The sequence below is a fragment of the Salmo salar genome, chromosome ssa11 (genome assembly GCF_905237065.1).
Source record: "Salmo salar chromosome ssa11, Ssal_v3.1, whole genome shotgun sequence".
Lineage (NCBI taxonomy): Eukaryota > Metazoa > Chordata > Actinopteri > Salmoniformes > Salmonidae > Salmo > Salmo salar.
In genome coordinates, this window is record NC_059452.1 from 9,648,769 (window position 1) to 9,666,056 (window position 17,288).

General features: G+C 42.1%; 1 protein-coding gene and 1 long non-coding RNA gene across 14 annotated transcripts in view; both read right to left on the minus strand.

Annotated features, from left to right (window-relative positions):
• dgkza (diacylglycerol kinase, zeta a) overlaps positions 1–17,288 on the minus strand; it is a 139,750-nt gene that overhangs the window by 64,740 nt on the left and 57,722 nt on the right. Inside the window, exon 1 of one of the 13 annotated variants that reach the window (XM_045689024.1) lies at positions 8,117–8,498. The exons of 5 other annotated variants lie outside the window; for them this stretch is intronic. In XM_045689024.1, coding sequence (XP_045544980.1) covers positions 8,117–8,230 — 114 coding nt within the window. In that variant the 5' untranslated portion in view covers positions 8,231–8,498. Of the gene's footprint in view, positions 1–8,116; positions 8,499–17,288 lie in introns of those variants that run through there. 7 more of the 13 variants (XM_014126414.2, XM_045689027.1, XM_014126417.2 and 4 more) reach the window with 7 other exon arrangements.
• Positions 14,036–16,488, minus strand: LOC123725130 (uncharacterized). Its single transcript, XR_006757499.1, has 2 exons — positions 16,146–16,488; positions 14,036–14,944 (listed from the first exon to the last, which is right to left on the minus strand). It is a non-coding gene; the product is annotated as an uncharacterized lncRNA (long non-coding RNA).

The window sequence follows — 17,288 nt, forward strand, 5'->3', positions numbered from 1 at the left end:
GCACCCCCTCTGTTTATATCCCCCTGGCTGCTCTCTCGCTGCTGCTGCCTCCCGCTGCATCCCGCCAGGCTCCACATGTACACATCACAGATAATAGTCAAAAGAGACAACCTCCTGCTATGCCTCACAGATAGAGAGGTAGAGAGAGTGTGTGTGTGCACCAGTGAGAGAGAGAACGGGTGGGGAGAGAAAGAGAGAGACAGAAAGACATCTCCCTCCTAGACCATAGACCAGGCATCTCTAACCCTGTGCTGGAGTGCTACCGTCCTGTCGGTTTTCACTCCAACCTTAATATAGCGCAGCTCATTCTAATAATTAGCCAGTTGTTAAGCTGAATCAAGTTAGTTACAACTTGGGTTGGAGTGAAAACCAATAGGAGGGTAGCTCTCCATGCATGCTGGGTTGAGGCATAAGCCCACCAGCTCATCAACCCAGTCGGAGCTGGGTAACCACCTGTTCCTCTAGATTACTGAGGCGTGCTCCAATGAGGCCGGTATCATGGAGCCATCATCCAGGTCAATGTGCCTGGGTTAGGGATGGGCATCAGGCCAAGTGTGTGCCCCCACTGCTCCGGCTCCTGATCGATCTGGACTTCCTGGTCTGTTAAATGTATTAATACCGCAGGGGCGAATGTAAATGAGATCGACAGTACCAGATTCTAACAAAGCGTCATGCCTCAAACCAAGCTGCATCTAGGGGGACTACCTGTGTGGCAAGGGACGAGTGTAATCACATCTACAGTTGTACTGTAAATGTTATGGCGTTGTTATGACCCTCAGTAGAGTGATGTTATTTGAACTGAGGGAGATCTGAATGGGTCTTGTTAAGCCTGCTGCTGTGATACATTGCACATGCCTTAGGATTTACCCAATCACCTAAAGCAGCTGAAAGTGATTAGTTGCCCCATTAAGGTTCCACAAATGCAGGAGTTAAATCACCAAATCGGTTACAAACAAATGTACACTAATCCATTCAAGGTACCCTCAGAGAGAAGCAGCCTAAACGTGAACCGTATCGTAAGTGCACTGAAATGTTTAGGAAAAAAATATATATTGAGTTGTTTCCATGAAGAGGCTCCTTTCTAACGTTTCAATATGTCACAAAACGGATTAACCAAAAAAATGAAGTCCCTCTCACTGTGGTAGCTTTAAAACGTCCCTGCAAAGAAGCAGTACAGTGCCGTATGCGAGCTGTGCTCAGAGTGAGCCTGAAACATGTTGACAGTATGGTGTGAGAGAATGGAGTCGAGAGGGAGTGTCAGTAAAAAGAAATGAGGTTACAGTGTGTTTACCAGCGGACCTGAGAAACAGAGGACTGTTTTTGTTTCCATTCCGAGTTATGGACCTTAGGCCTCGAGCCCAGCTCTAAGGCACTGTTTTGACAGAAAAACCTCAATTCAACCTGCAAATGAAGTCACTCTGCTGTGAGCCCAACGTTGAGTCAGAATGTCTTACTCTTAGTAATTAGTAGATTATTGACTTTCCTTTCTGCGGAGAAGTTGATGCGACAGCAGAGAAAAACAGTTGAGCGTTTTATCCTCCATGGGAAAAGAGAAGTGGGGGGGGTTTACAGACAGCAAATACCAGCACTGGAAAATATCACCATAACTAGCCTATTCAATTAAATATTTACATGTAAAACGTACAAAAGGTCAGTAGGAAAAAAATTTGCCATGGAGCTCTTGTCCTCCAGCGTCGCATAGTGCGTGATAATAGGGACTGTCAAGAACGAAGCCTTCATGCTGCTGCCCTCGGTTTGGTAAACACTCCAATGTTATGAGGATAATGGAGCTTACAGCGCGTCCATAAATGTATACTTTTCCTTCCACTGTAATCAAAAATAAAATGTCACCGTCTTGGCACGTCTATGCATACATCTCCCTTAGATCCTCTGAGGGAACTTGTCTTGATGATGAATCCCCCTGTGGAGAGGGAGACTTGGACGTGTCCTAGAAAGCCCCTTAGAAAATGCCTGATCTAGACTGCGTCAACTCTCCCAGGCTAGGTCGTCCTCTAGGACAGTGTCAAATAACTAAGCTACCCTTACATAATGGATGTGCAGTGAACTGAAATATTGCCTGAAGGTCTGTTGACAGATATGGAGAGGAATAATTCAGATTGCAGAAATGACGCACCGTAGGCTGATTTCACAAACGTAGTGCTCTGTGCTCTACATGTCTCCTCTCTCCATCCCTATATAGGTCTGTCTCCTCTCTCCCTCCCTTGACATAAACATCCATTCATTGAGCTTCAGCACAACACTACAGGGAGGGAGGCACTGGAACAGCCTGGCTAGCTGGCACAGCCTGATGGGAGCTCAGAGAGCACACTATTTCCACAGCCATGTCAACATTGCTAGCATGGCGCATAGCACCGGCTACTGTAATTTATGGAGGGAAATTTCAACTGCTTATCTGTAGCAGAGGGCAAGTGAGGTTTCTCACAAACTAGACAGAATGGGCAGACAGACTGGACCAGTGACCCATCGGTCCAGGATAAGAGCAGAATCCTGGCCTGGTCCATAATCCTTTCCCCTACACTGTGGTGTCACTCAGCACAGGACAACAAAGGGCAGGATAACACAGGGCTGAACTCTGATCAATGGCTCAAGGCAGCAGTTAGCACTAAAAAAGCAGTATCAGTGATGGTTATTGTTCACCATAATTTGATTGTTATCCCCCTATCTCCAGTTTAGTACTCAGTCAGTATGCCTATACACTGAGTGTCCAAAACATTAGGAACTCCTGCTTTTTCCATGGCATAGACTGACCAGGTGAAAGCTATGATCCATTATTGATGTCACTTGTTAAATCCACTTCAATCAGTGTAAAGAGAAGGGATTTTAAGCCTTGAGACACGGATTGTGTATGTGTGCCAATCAGAGGGTGAATGGGCAAGACAAAAGATTGAAGTGCCTTTGAACGGGGTATGGTAGTAGGTGCCAGGCGCACCGGTTTGAGTGTGTCAAGAACTGCAACGCTGCTGGGTTTTTCCTAATTCAACAGTTTCCCGTGTGTATCAAGAATGGTCCACCACCCAAAGGATATCCAGCCAACGCATTAGAGTCAACATGGGCCAGCATCCCTGTGGAATACTTTCGACACCTTGCAGTCCATACCCTGACAGATTGAGGCTGTTCTTAAGGCAAAAAGGGGTGCATCTCAATATCAGGAAGGTGTTCTTAATGTTATGTACACTCAGTGCATTTATCTGATTTTTAGGTATTTCTATTGGTTGGTTAATCAATAAGGTGTTATGCCATTGGTCATGCTTGCAGATAGGGGAAGATTGCGAACATCAATTCTTCCCAGCCTGATATTGTTATGCAAGCGGTAGGTCACGTTCTGAAATACTTTCTTCTATTTTCATATTTACAATGTGTACGAGTTCACTATGTACAGTTGTAGTCGGAAGTTTACATAAACTTAGGTTGGAGTCATTAAAACTTGTTTTTCAACCACTCCACAAATTTCTTGTTAACAAACTATAGTTTTGGCAAGTCGGTTAGGACATCTACTTTGTGCATGACACAAGTAATTTTTCCAACAATTGTTCACAGACAGATTATTTCACTTAAAATTCACTGTATCACAATTCCAGTGGGTCAGAAGTTTACATACACTAAGTTGACTGTGCCTTTAAACAGCTTGGAAAATTCCAGAAAATGATGTCATGGCTTTACAAGCTTCTGATAGGCTAATTGACATAATTTGAGTCAATTGGAGATGTACCTGTGGATGTATTTCAAGGCCTACCTTCAAACTCAGTGCCTCTTCACTTGAAATCATGGGAAAATCAAAAGAAATCAGCCAAGACTTCAGAAAAAGAATTGTAGACCTTCACAAGTCTGGTTCATCCTTGGGAGCAATTTTCAAAAGCCTGACGGTACCACGTTCATCTGTACAAACAATAGTACGCAAGTATAAACAACATGGAACCACGCAGCCATCATACCGCTCAGGAAGGAGACGTGTTCTGTCTCCTAGAGATGAACGTTCTTTGGTGCGAAAAGTGAAAATCAATCCCGGAACAACAGTAAAGGACCTATATCCACAGTAAAACGAGTCTTATATCGACATAACCTGAAAGGCCGCTCAGCAAGGAAGAAGCCACTGCTCCAAAACCGCCATGAAAAAGCCAGACTATGGTTTGCAACTGCACATGGGGACAAAGATCGTACTTCTTGGAGATATGTCCTCTGGTCTGATGAAACAAAAATAGAACTGTTTGGCCATAATGACCATCATTCTGTTTGGAGAAAAATTGGGGAGGCTTGCAAGCCAAAGAACACCATCCCTACCGTGAGGCACGGGGGTGGCAGCATCATATTGTGGGGATGCTTTGCTGCAGGAGGGACTGGTGCACTTCACAAAATAGATGGCATCATGAGGATGGGAAAATATGTGGATATATTGAAGCAACATCTCAAGACATCAGTCAGGAAGTTAAAGCTTGCTCGCAAATGGGTCTTCCAAATGGACAATGACCCCAAGCATACTTCCAAAGTTGTGGCAAAATGGCTTAAGGACAACAAAGTCAAGGTACTGGAGTGGCCATCACAAAGCCCTGACCTCAACCCTATAGAAAAGTTGTGGGCAAAACTGTAAAGGCGTGTGTGAGCAAGGAGGCCTACAAACCTGACTCAGTTACACCAGCTCTGTCAGGAGGAATTGGCCAGAATTCACCCAACTTATTGTGGGAAGCTTGTGGAAGGCTACCCGAACCATTTGACCCAAGTTAAACAATTTAAAGGCAATGCTACCAAATTAGTATGTAAACTTCTGACCCACTGGGAATGTGACGAAAGAAATAAAAGCTGAAATAAATCACTTTACTATTATTCTGACATTTCACATTCTTAAAATAAAGTGGTGATCCTAACTGACCTAAGACAGGGAATTCTTACTAGGATTAAATGTCAGGAATGTGAAAAACTGAGTTTAAATGTATTTGACTAAGGTGTATGTAAACTTCCGACTTCAACTGTACATATACTGATGTTTGTATATATACAGTACCAGTCAAAAGTTTGAACACCTACTCATTCAAGGGGTTATCTTTATTTTTTACTATTTTCTACATTGTAGAATAATAGGGAAGACATCAAAACTATGAAATAACAAATGTAGTAACCAAAAAAAGTGTTAAAGAAATGAAAATATATTTAAGATATATTAGATTCTTCAAAGTAGCCACCCTTTGCCATGACAGCTTTGCACACTCTTTGCATTCTCTCCACCAGCTTTATGAGGAATGCTTTTCCAACAGTCTGAGCATATGTGGGACCGCTTTTCCTTCACTCTGCGGTCCAACTCATCCCAAATCAAGGCAATTGGGTTGAGGTTGGCTGATTGGTTGCCAGGTCATCTGATGCATCACTCTCCTTCTTGGTCAAATAGCCCTTACACAGCCTGGAGGTGTGTTGGCTCATTGTCCTGTTGAAAAACAAATGATAGTTCCACGAAGCGCAAACCAGATGGGATGTCGTATCGCTGCAGAATTTTGTGGTAGCCATGCTGGTTAAGTGTGCCTTGAATTCTAAATAAATCACAGACATTGTCATCAGAAAAGCACCCCCACACCATCACACCTCCTCCACCATGCTTCACGGTGGGAACCACACATGCGGAGATCATCCTTTCACCTACTCTGTGTCTCACAAAGACACGGGGGTTGGAATCAAAAATCTCAAATTTGGACTCATCAGACCAAAGGACAGATTTCCACCGGTCTAATGTCCATTGCTCATGTTTCTTGTCCCAAGCAAGTCTCTTCTTATTATTGGTGTCCTTTAGTTGTGGTTTCTTTGCAGCAATTCGACCATGAAGGCCTGATTCACGCAGTCTCCTCTGAACAGTTGATGTTGAGATGTGTCTGTTACTTGAACTCTGAAGCATGTATTTGGGCTACAATTTCTGAGGTTGGTAACTCTAATGAACTTATCCTCTGCAGCAGAGGTAACTCGGGGACTTCCTTTCCTGTGGCAGTCCTCATGAGAGCCAGTTTCATCATAGCGCTTGATGGTTTTTGTGACTGCACTTGAAGAAACGTTCAAAGTTCTTCAAATTTTCCAGATTGACTGACCTTCATGTCTTAAAGTAATGCTGGCCTGTCGTTTCTCTTTGCTTATTTGAGCTGTTCTTGCCATAATATGGACTTGGTATTTTACCAAATAGGGCTATCGTCTGTATACCACCCCTACCTTGTCACAACACAACTGACTGACTGAAATGTATTAAGAAGGAAATAAATTCCACAAATTAACCTTTAAGAAGGCACACCTGTTAATTGAAATGCATTCCTGGTGACTACCTCATTACGCTGGTTGGGAGAATGCCAAGACGGTGCAAAGCTGTCATCAAGGCAAAGGGTGGCTACTTTGAAGAATCTCAAATATAAACTACATTTTGATTTGTTAACCAAAATGCATACTACATGATTCCATATGTGTTATTTCATAGTTTTGATGTCTTCACTACTATTCTACAATCTCGAAAATAGTAAAAATAAAGAAAAACCCTGGAATGAGTAGGTGTGTCCAAACCTTTGACTGGTACTGTATATTGATGTTTTCCTATGTGCCTGTATGCTTGATGAACATAGCCATGATATCATTACACTGACTCTCCTACTCTTTAACAACTACTGTAGGCTGCAGTTCTAAAATACTGATCTTTCCTACCTTTCTCAATGCCCATACAAATGCACAATTAGTCACAATTAGTCAAAAGAACATTGAGTAATTTACATTTTCCACATGATTACCCTAATTGGATTGTATTCTATCAGCAGGTTATTTCACATCACTTTGTTACATCTCTTTTACAATACCATTTTTTTTCAAGACATTTCCCCAATGTCGTGTACACTACTCTACAGCTGTTCTAGGTTAGCCTACATTACACGCATACCTTATGGCGTAACCCTAAAATGAGTATCATGAGGTACAAACGTTGCCCTTACAGGCCCGTTGTGCATGTCTGAGACCAGCCCCTGTCATTCTTGGAAACACCGTCACCAAACATCTGCTGCTGCACATGGATGACAGTTGATTTGTGTCAGATACCACACTTAGTACACACAGAGTCTGGTATTTCCACAGATTACCATGCTCTGAAATGTAATATGAACTGTAGAGGCGGAACGAGGAGAGGCGGACCGAGTGATAATGCCCCCTGGTCTGTTGATCAGTGTGGGAAAACAATGCCACTGCAAGTCCAAAGTTGTCTCTGTCTGTCTGTCTGTCATCGAACCCTACACAGCCAAACTGCTAGGGGCTCCTGGGAAAAGGTACAATGGATCTCTCGCCTAATACTGTCCATCTTTCAGAGAAAGCAAGATCTATTTCAGCACAGTACAACCAGATATAGCCAGTTTCCTTTGAATGCAAATGGTTGGCAACCAACTTCACCGTTGGTAATTGTTTTTGAACTCGCTTAATGAAAAACAAATATGGTTTATGTAATGCACAAAACCCCTCTGTCTTGACAGGGTGTACAGTTTAAAACTAACCAAATGTATTTTTCCCTCTGAGTACAGTGTCATTTCATTAAGAGTAAATTAAGCAATTTCAATGTCTTTTTTCAAATATATAACTGTACAAAAAACAGGTCTGTACACGTCTTCTCAACTACAACTCACAAAGAAAAAGGCAAAATGGAATGTTAGGACTGAAAATCTCAGCCTTAGACTATGAACCAGTATACACAACAGCTGTTCTTACTCTGGCTGTATTTCCTAAGCTGTTCCCAGAAAATACATGATAATCAATGTGAATTGTAGAGAACCTCCCAAAACATTCAAGAGTGACAGAGTGAGTGGCACCCTTCAAAGAGCACAATCAGACAGCTTTATCATTTGTCCAAACACTTGTTTTTCCACCACAATGCCTCTGTTCTATCAACAAACCCTTCTCTGGCAGCGTACAGCCTCGTGTGGAAAATCAAACAGCAGAAAAACACTATACACTGCTACACTATATCCACACCAACTGAAGCCCTCAAGGGACAAAAAGATACAGTACTGCATTAGAAAGAGTATAAGCAATAACAACATATTTGGCAAGACCACAGCATACACAAGTAAATTAAATAGTTGATTCAAAATCAAAATACAACCTGATGGAAGCAGATAAATGACCATCCACGCCTTTTCCCAGCTTGTCTAACTTTTAGTCCATGTGTGGCCCGTGAGAGAGAGAGAGAAAGAGAGCGAGCAACAGAGCGATTCATGTGGGGAGAATGTGTGTCACAGCCAGGCAGCCGAGGCAGACTTGTTGGAGGGGGAGTGTCAGAGGCGGGGTGGGGGTGAACGGTTACACTAAAATAACTCTGGTAATAGAGTTCACAGCTCCTTGATGAGCCGTTTACTTGAGTGTTAATGCTCGATCATACATACGTAAACTGAATGCACAGACACACACGGGTTTTAATGTTGCCTTAAAAAAAGCAACGAATACCTTTGAAAACAGCCTGTGGCGTCGATGAGTCAGAAACAGTTAGTTATTCTAGCGACAAAATTCATTACAAAGTGTAAATAGGATAATTTGTCATAAAGTCTCATCTAAAACTGAGTTTGGAGAATCTGTGCGTCACAACGGGTAAATGAAGGTTGGGTTTTGATATGATGATGTTCAATTGACCACTAATATGAGGTGAACAGCTGCGGTGATTGCTCTCTATCCAACACTTTGCAAAAAAGAAAATCTTGAGAAATACTGCACCAAACACCTTAGTTAGATGTAAAATTTCACAACTAAAGCGTCCTCGGCAAAAGAGTCAAAATGAATTACAGATTTCTTGAGTTATCTTAGATTCATTCTGGGGATTTTGAGGAAGTAAAATTGGCTGCAGCGTCTCATGTGGGACAAACATAAATTTACCAAATGCGGACAAATCACATTTAGTACGGTTAACACACTGTATTAGCTGGCACATGTAAGACTATAGCTGTGTTCAAATACTCATACTAACCGTCCTACTTGTGACGTGAATTTAGTATATAGTATGCTTTTTGGTCATAGTATGGATATAGTAGTATGCCAAAAGCTCCCGGATGTCGTACTAAATTAGCCAAAATACTAAGTATACACGCAGAGGACACTATTTACGTACTTTTAGGGCCCATAATGCAATTCTTCAGAAAATGGGCATGGGTTCACAACGTTTTTCAGATTTGAAGAAAAATGGCGGAAAATATGCAGCCGGAGTCCGACGAGAGCGAATACAAATGAATTGAACTAACTAATGACACATTTTAAGAAAATGTTTAACAATGTAATATAGTAATGACTTTTCAAATAAGTTAAGTTACACCTTATGTTGGCTGACAATTTGTTAGCTACGCTATCCTTATGAACCACGAGATAAAGATGCTCAAAGTTGACCCATTTTCATACCCCACCATACCATGAGACAACCATGTCCTCATCACTGGAAAAGAGAAACGGTTAAGATTGAATACATTTACAAGCTTACATACAGGGTTGTCAAACTACTTTATAATTTCTGAAAAAAAACTTTTTTTACACACATTTTTTAAACTTAGATTATCATTTTTTTTAATAGAAAATTAGATTTTTTTTATATTCACATATGTTGTAGCTTAGACCCTGTTTAACATCATCTTAGGTTTTTATGTTGTGACCGCCATCGGTTGAGACACAACACGCTCTTGAATACAAGGTGGGTGTCATGTTTTGGCTGATAAATGTACTAAAATGGGAATAACATTTTAAAATTTCAACTTTCAAATGGTACCACCAGACTGGACCAGTGACCCTTTGATCCAACATCAGATCAGAAGCCTTGCCTGGTCCATAATCCTTTGCCCTATACAAATGGTACCACCAAGAGATGTTTTAAAATATACCGTCAATCCTCCATAGGAAACCTATTGAAATCATAGATAATATAATAGACATGACCATTTAAGTTGACATTCAACAGTGGGTGGACCGGCGGTCATCTTTGTGGTAGTAAATATAAGTTACAATTTAAATCCAATTAAAATGTCAATGGTGTACCAGCTAAATTGCCGTTGTCTCAATCGATAGCTTGATTCTTTTAATTATATTTCTATGACTGAAATGACACCCACCCTGTATTCAAGAGCATGCTATGTCTCAACCGATGGCAGGTACAACACAAAAACCTCAGATGATGTGAAATAGGGTTTAAGTTACAACATACGCGAAGAAAAAGAATAGGCGTTTACACGTTTAGACCTTTAACACCGACCATTTTTATTCCAACATTTTTTTTTCTTCAATAAATAATAATTGTTTGGCAACACTGTTTGTAACCATTTAAATGATATCGTACTCAACTGTTTATCTTTTCCAGTGATGAAGTCTCATGGTAGAGTGCGGTATGTACTGGGCTCCCGAGTGGTGCAGCGGTCTAAGGCACTGCATCTCAGTGCTAGAGGCGTCAGTACAGACCCTGGTTCGATTCCAGGCTGAACCGTGAAGTTCAGAGTTTAAAATAGTAACACAAGAGGAACAAAACAAAATACATGAGAATGTAGCTATATACAGGGAGTACCAGTACCAGATCAATGTGCAGAGGTATAAGGTATTTCAGGTAGATACTGTATATACATGAAGGCAGGGTAAAGTGACTAGGCATCAGGATAGATAATAATACGAGTAAAATAAATAACAGAGTAGCAGCAGCAAATGATGAGTGTGTGTGTGCCTAATATGTTTGTGTTGTGTCTGCATATATGTGTGTTAATGTAGTGTGTGTGAGTAATACGTATATACACACACACACACACACACACAGTTGCAAGTTTACATACACCTTAGCAAAATATATTTATACAATTCCTGACATTTAATCCTAGTAAAAATTCCCTGTCTTAGGTCAGTTAGGATCACCACTTTATTTTAAGAATGTGAAATGTCAGAATAATAGTAGAGAGAATTATTTATTTCAGCTTTTATTTTTTCCATCACATTCCCAGTGGGTCAGAAGTTTACATACACTCAATTCGTATTTGGAAGCACTGCCTTTAAATTGTTTAACTTGGGTCAAACGTTTTGGGTAGCCTTCCACAATAAATTGGGTGAATTTTGGCCCATTCCTCCTGACAGAGCTGGTGTAACTGAGTCAGGTTTGTAGGCCTCCTTGCTCGCACACACCTTTTCAGTTCTGCCTACATATTTTCTATAGGATTGAGGTCAGGGCTTTGTGATGGCCACTCCAATACATTGACTTTGTTGTCCTTAAGCCATTTTGCCACAACTTTGTAAGTACGCTTGGGGTCATTGTCCATTTGGAAGACCCATTTGCGAGCAAGCTTTAACTTCCTGACTGATGTCTTGAGATGTTGCTTCAATATATCCACGTAATTTTCCTGCCTAGTGATGTCATCTATTTTGTGAAGTGCACCAGTCCCTCCTGCAGCAAAGCACCCCCACAACATGATGCTGCCAACCCCCACAACATGATGCTGCCACCCCCGTGCTTCACGGTTGGGACGGTGTTCTTCGGCTTGCAAGCCTCCCCCTTTTTCCTCCAAATATAACGATGGTCATTATGACCAAACAGTTCTATTTTTGTTTCATCAGACCAGAGGACATTTCTCCAAGAAGTACGATCTTTGTCCCCATGTGCAGTTACAAACCAAAGTCTGCCTTTTTTATGGCGGTTTTGGAGCAGTGGCTTCTCCCTTGCTGAGCGGCCTTTCAGGTTATGTCAATATAGGACTCGTTTTACTGTGGATATAGATACTTTTGTACCGGTTTCCTCCAGCATCTTCACAAGGTCCTTTGCTGTTGTTCTGGGATTGATTTGCACATCTCGCACCAAAGAACGTTCATCTCTAGGAGACAGTACGTGTCTCCTTCCTGTGCGGTATGAGGGCTGCGTGGTCCCATGGTGTTTATACTTGCGTACTATTGTTTGTACAGATGAACGTGGTACCTTCAGGCGTTTGGAAATTGCTCCCAAGGATTAACCAGACTTGTGGAGGTCTACCATTTTTTTCTGAGGTCTTGGCTGATTTCTTTTGATTTTCCCATTTTGTCAAGCAAATGAGTTTGAAGGTAGGCCTTGAAATACAGCCACAGGTACACCTCGAATTGACTCAAATGATGTCAATTAGCCTATCAGAAGCTTCTAAAGCCAAGACATCATTTTCTGGAATTTTCCAAGCTGTTTGAAGGCACAGTCAACTTAGTGTATGTCAACTTCTGACCGACTGGAATTGTGATACAGTGAATTATAAGTGAAATAATCTGTCTGTAAACAATTGTTGGAAAAATGACTTGTGTCATGCACAGAGTAGATGTCCTAACCGACTTGCCAAAACTATAGTTTGTTAACAAGAAATTTGTGGAATGGTTGAAAAACTAGTTTGTGTATGTAAACTTCCGACTTCAACTGTAGCGGTGATGCAGCCAGTCAAGATGCTCTCGATGGTGCAGCTGTATAACTTTTTGAGGATCCCGAGGGCCCATGCCAAAAATGTTCAGCCTCCTGAGAGGGAAGGGGCACTGCCGTGCCCATTTCACGACAGTGCGGGTGTGTGTGGACCATGATAAGTCCTAAATGATGTGGACGCCAAGAAACTCTCGACTCACTCCACAACAGCACCCGCTCCATTATCAGCTCCTTGGTCTTACTGGCGTTGAGGGAGAGGTTGTTGTCCTGGCACCACACTGCTAAGTCTGATCTCCTCCCTGTAAGCAGACTCATCGCCGTCGGTGATCAGGCCTACCACTGTCGTGTCGTCAGCAAACTTGATGATGGTGTTGGAGTAGTGCGTGGCCACGCAGTCGTGGGTGAACTGGGAGTACAGGAGGGGACTAAGCACACACCCCTGAGTGGCCTCCGTGCTGAGGGTCAGCGTGGCGGAAGTGTTGTTGCCTACCCTCACCACCTGGGGCCGGTCCGTCAGGAAGTCCAGGATCCAGTTGCAGAGGGAGGGGTTCAGTTCCCGGGTCAACTAGCTTGGTGATGAGCTTGGAGGGGACTATGGTGTTAAATGCTGAGCTGTAGTCTATGAACAGCATTCTTACAGTTATTTCCCCTCTTTTCCAGGTGCAATTGAGATTGCGTCATCTGTGGATCTGTTGGGGTGCTATGTGAATGAGAGCGGGTCTAGGGTGTCTGAGATTATGGTGTTGATGTGTGTCATGACCAGCCTTTCAAAGTACTGTATAATTACAGATGTCAGTGATACAGGGCGATAGTCATTTAGGCAGGTTACCTTGGAGCTCTTGGGAACAGGGACAATGGTGGTCAGCTTGAAACATGTTGAGATTACAGACTGGGACAAGGATAGATTGAAAATATCTGTTTAGACACTTGCCAGCTTTGAGAACATGCCCTGGTATTCAGTCTGATCGTTAACCTGTTTAAACGTTTTGCTCACATCGGCCACGAGGAGCGAGAGAACTCAACCAACTCATGTCTCACCTCTGGTAAACTGACACTCAGTCTCATATGCCTGCTCTGTGCGACCAGAGCTGTTTTGGCTGATGAGTAAGACCGTACCACAGTGTAGCGCCATGTGGGCTGACCACACGCACACTCAGACTGCACCCTTGACAGCCCTGATGCTGACAGCCAGGAAGGACGTTTAGCCTCCACTGCTTTAGAGCACAAGGCCACAAACAGCTGAACTGAAACACCTTCTCCATATCAAACAGGGCTCGGCTGCACTGTGGGCGAATGGAGGAATACATACTCTACTATGCTGTATTGAGTTCATTTACTGGAAATCAAAAGTGATCGTTTCATGTCCCATTGCATGCCCTCTTCCTGTAACCTTTAGTGAGAGGCTTGTTGAAGCTGACACCTGCATTGCTGTGGTGGGGTGTGCACTGTGCTAAATAAGGAGAAGCTAGGAAGATACTGTCACTAATATAAGTCATACGATTTAACAAAATTAAATTGAGATATCCAGGTGTCTTGTGTTCTCACACAGGAAGAAACACAAATGTCAAAGGAGAATGTTTTGTGATGGGGTACCCTTGTAGTGGTGGATTCGGTGAGGAAGCAAGACAAGATGGTAGCAGTGCAATATTAAGGATGAGGACTTTTATTTTAAGTGAGAATAGGGAAATAAAACAGCATTTTAGTCATTTAGCAAACACTCTTATCTAGAGCGACTTACAGTTAGTGCATTCCTCTTAAAAGAGCAACTCCACCACTTTTCAATCTCATTTTCATTACTCCAGCACAATTCCATTGTCTACATTTGTAAAAACAGCGCGTTTCTACATTTTGTAGAAAAGATATATACATTTATAAAGTTATACACGATGACATGGTGTCATGGGGAGCAAGAAAATACCATCCCTCTTGCTAGAAACTTGTTGCAGGTTTTGAAAATCTTTTTCTAACTTTTAATCCTACCCTGTTGTGTCACAGAGAAGCATTTTTTAGGACTTTTCTTCTCGTCTTTTTAACCACAGAAATGTGCCGTTTTCACATATGTAGACACTGGTATGGTGCTGGAGATGATGAATACGAGGTTGAAAAGTGGAGGAACTGTCCTTTAAGGTAGCAAGGTGAGACACCACATATCATAACTACTTCATTCAGGAAAAATGACTAATCAGCAAAGTCACTGCTAGTAAGAAAAGACAAGTGCGAGTGTTGGTGCAAGAAATGAACACTGTGTTGCTTACACACCTATCTGGTCATTTCAGACTGGTCAACATTGAGCAGATAGGATAGAGGTTGTTTTCATCATAGAATTACATTATAGAATCACAATTATAGGGTCTCATAACAACAAAGTACAGTCTCTGGACAGAACTGTTAGCAGGAGGTTGATTGAATCGTTGTCGAGTCTGGCTTGTTCCTCTTGAAGAACTGCAGAGTATGGAGGCGATGCACCGACTGAATTCAGCCAAAAGACCCAGCGGGTCGTAGAACTTACACTGTCCCATGAGCAATCAGCTCATCCACAGGCCCCGCCCAGATGACCTGGAAGGATGAAGGCAGTCACTGACATGGGCAAAGCAGAGGCTACTATGGAGGTCACTATGGAGCTGATGCATCCTATGACTCCCAAGGCAATGCCCAGAGTCTCCTTCAAAGAGTTACTCAACAAAGAGGTTTCTAGAAAACGGGAGATATTAAACTTCTAGAGAAGATTCTATACAGTGCCTTCAGAAAGTATTATCACAACCCTTGACTTTTTCCACATTTTGTTGTAGTACAGCTTGAATTTAAAACTGATTGCAATGGCCTACACATATTACCCCATAATGTCAAAGCTAAAATGTCTTGAGTCAGTAAGTATTCAACCCCTTTGTTATGGCAAGGTTAAATATATTCAGGAGTAAATATGTGCTTAGCAAATCACATAATAAGTTGCATGGACTCACTCTGTGTGCAAGTGTGTTTAACATGATTTTTTACAATTATCTGTAAGGTCCCTCAGTCAAGCAGTGAATTTCAACCACAGATTCAACCACAAAGACCAGGGAGGTTTTCCAATGCCTCACAAAGAAGGGATCCTATTGATAGATGGGTAAAAAATAAATAATAATAATAATTTTAAAAATGAAATTCCCTTTGAGCATGGTTAAGTTATTAATTATACTTTGGATGGTGTATCAATACATCCAGCCACTACAAACATACAAGCGTCCTTCCTCACTCAGTCGCTGGAGAGGAAGGAAACCGTTCAGGGATTTCACCATGAGACCAATGGTGACTAAAAAAAGTTAAGAGTTTAATGGCTGTGATAGGAGAAAACTGACATTGTAGCTACTCCAAAATACTAACCTAATTGACAGTGAAAAGGAAGCCAGTACAAAATATTCCAAAACATGCCTCCTGTTTGAAACAAGGGAATACTGCTAAAAATGTGGCAAAGCAATTCACTTTTTGTCCTGAATAAAAAAAAGTGTTGTTTGGGATAAATCCAACACATATTACTGAGTAACACTCTCCATATTTTCAAGCACAATGGTGGCTGGATCATGTTATGGGTATGCTTGTAATCGTTAACAGGGTAGTTTTTCAGGATAAAAAAATAAATGGAATAGAGCTAAGGACAGGCAAAATCCTAGAGGAAAACCTGCTTCAGTCTGCTTTCCACCACACTGGGAGCTGAATTCACCTTTTAGCAGGACAATAACCTAAAACACAAGGCCAAATCTGCACTGGAGTTGCTTACCAAGAAGGCACTGAATGTGTCACACCCTGATCCGTTTCACCTGTCCTTGTGATTGTCTCCACCGCCCCCCCCGCCGGTGGCGCTTAAAATCCCTGGTATATTTATCCCTGTGTTTCCTGTCTCTCTGTGCCAGTTCGTCTTGTATTTTCAAGTCAACCAGCGTGTTTTTCCCCCGTGCTCCTACTTTTCTATTCTCTTCTACTAGTCCTCCCGGTTTTGACCTTTTGCCTGTCTATGACCATTCTCTTGCCTACCCCTTTTGGATTGTTAATAAACATCTTGGACTTTAACCATCTGCCTCCTGTTTCTGCATCTGGGTCTCGCCTTGTGCCCTTATAGAATGTTCCGGAGTGGCTGAGTTACAGTTTTGACATAAATCTACTTGAAAATGTATGGCAAGACCTGAAGGTGGTTGTCTAGAAATGATCAACAACCAATTTAACAGGAGCTTGAAGAATGTTTTAAAGAATAAATGGGCAAATGTTACACAATCTAGGTGTGGAAAGCTCTTAAGAGACTGTCAAAGGTGCTTCTACAAAAGTATTGACTCAAGGGTGTGAAAACTATTTATTTCATTTTCAATATGTCTAAAAACATGCTTTCACTTTGTCATTATGGTGTCTAGATGGGTGAGAAAAAATATATATATTTAATCCATTCTGAATTCAGGCTGCAACATAACAAAATGTGGAAAAGTCAACGAGTATGAATACTTTCTGAAGTCACTAACTCTATGAGCTCCAGTCTTCACAAAGTTCCAGAACAACATCCTCGTCCAAATGCTCTCACCTTCCGATTCTTCTTTAACTGGAGATCGGAGTCTTTCAGAAGCCCACTATGTCTGATCGATGCTGTGATGTCACTTAAATATGTTGTCATGGAAACACAAAACCAGGACCCTCTCCACCTGCAGTTTGCAATTTGCAGAAATGCGTATCCAGGGTCTAATATATGTTTTTAGGCCATCACCTTCTTAATGGAAGGAGTGGAGAGAGGCAGTGAGTCACTCACAGCAGCACAGGCGGCCTTGAGCACGGAGGAGGAACAGACTTGGTGACCCCAGGTCTGTATAGAGTGTGATGGAGGCTGGCGTAGGTTGGCATGACTCACCACACAAACAAGTAGCTACCACCGAGGCCTGGG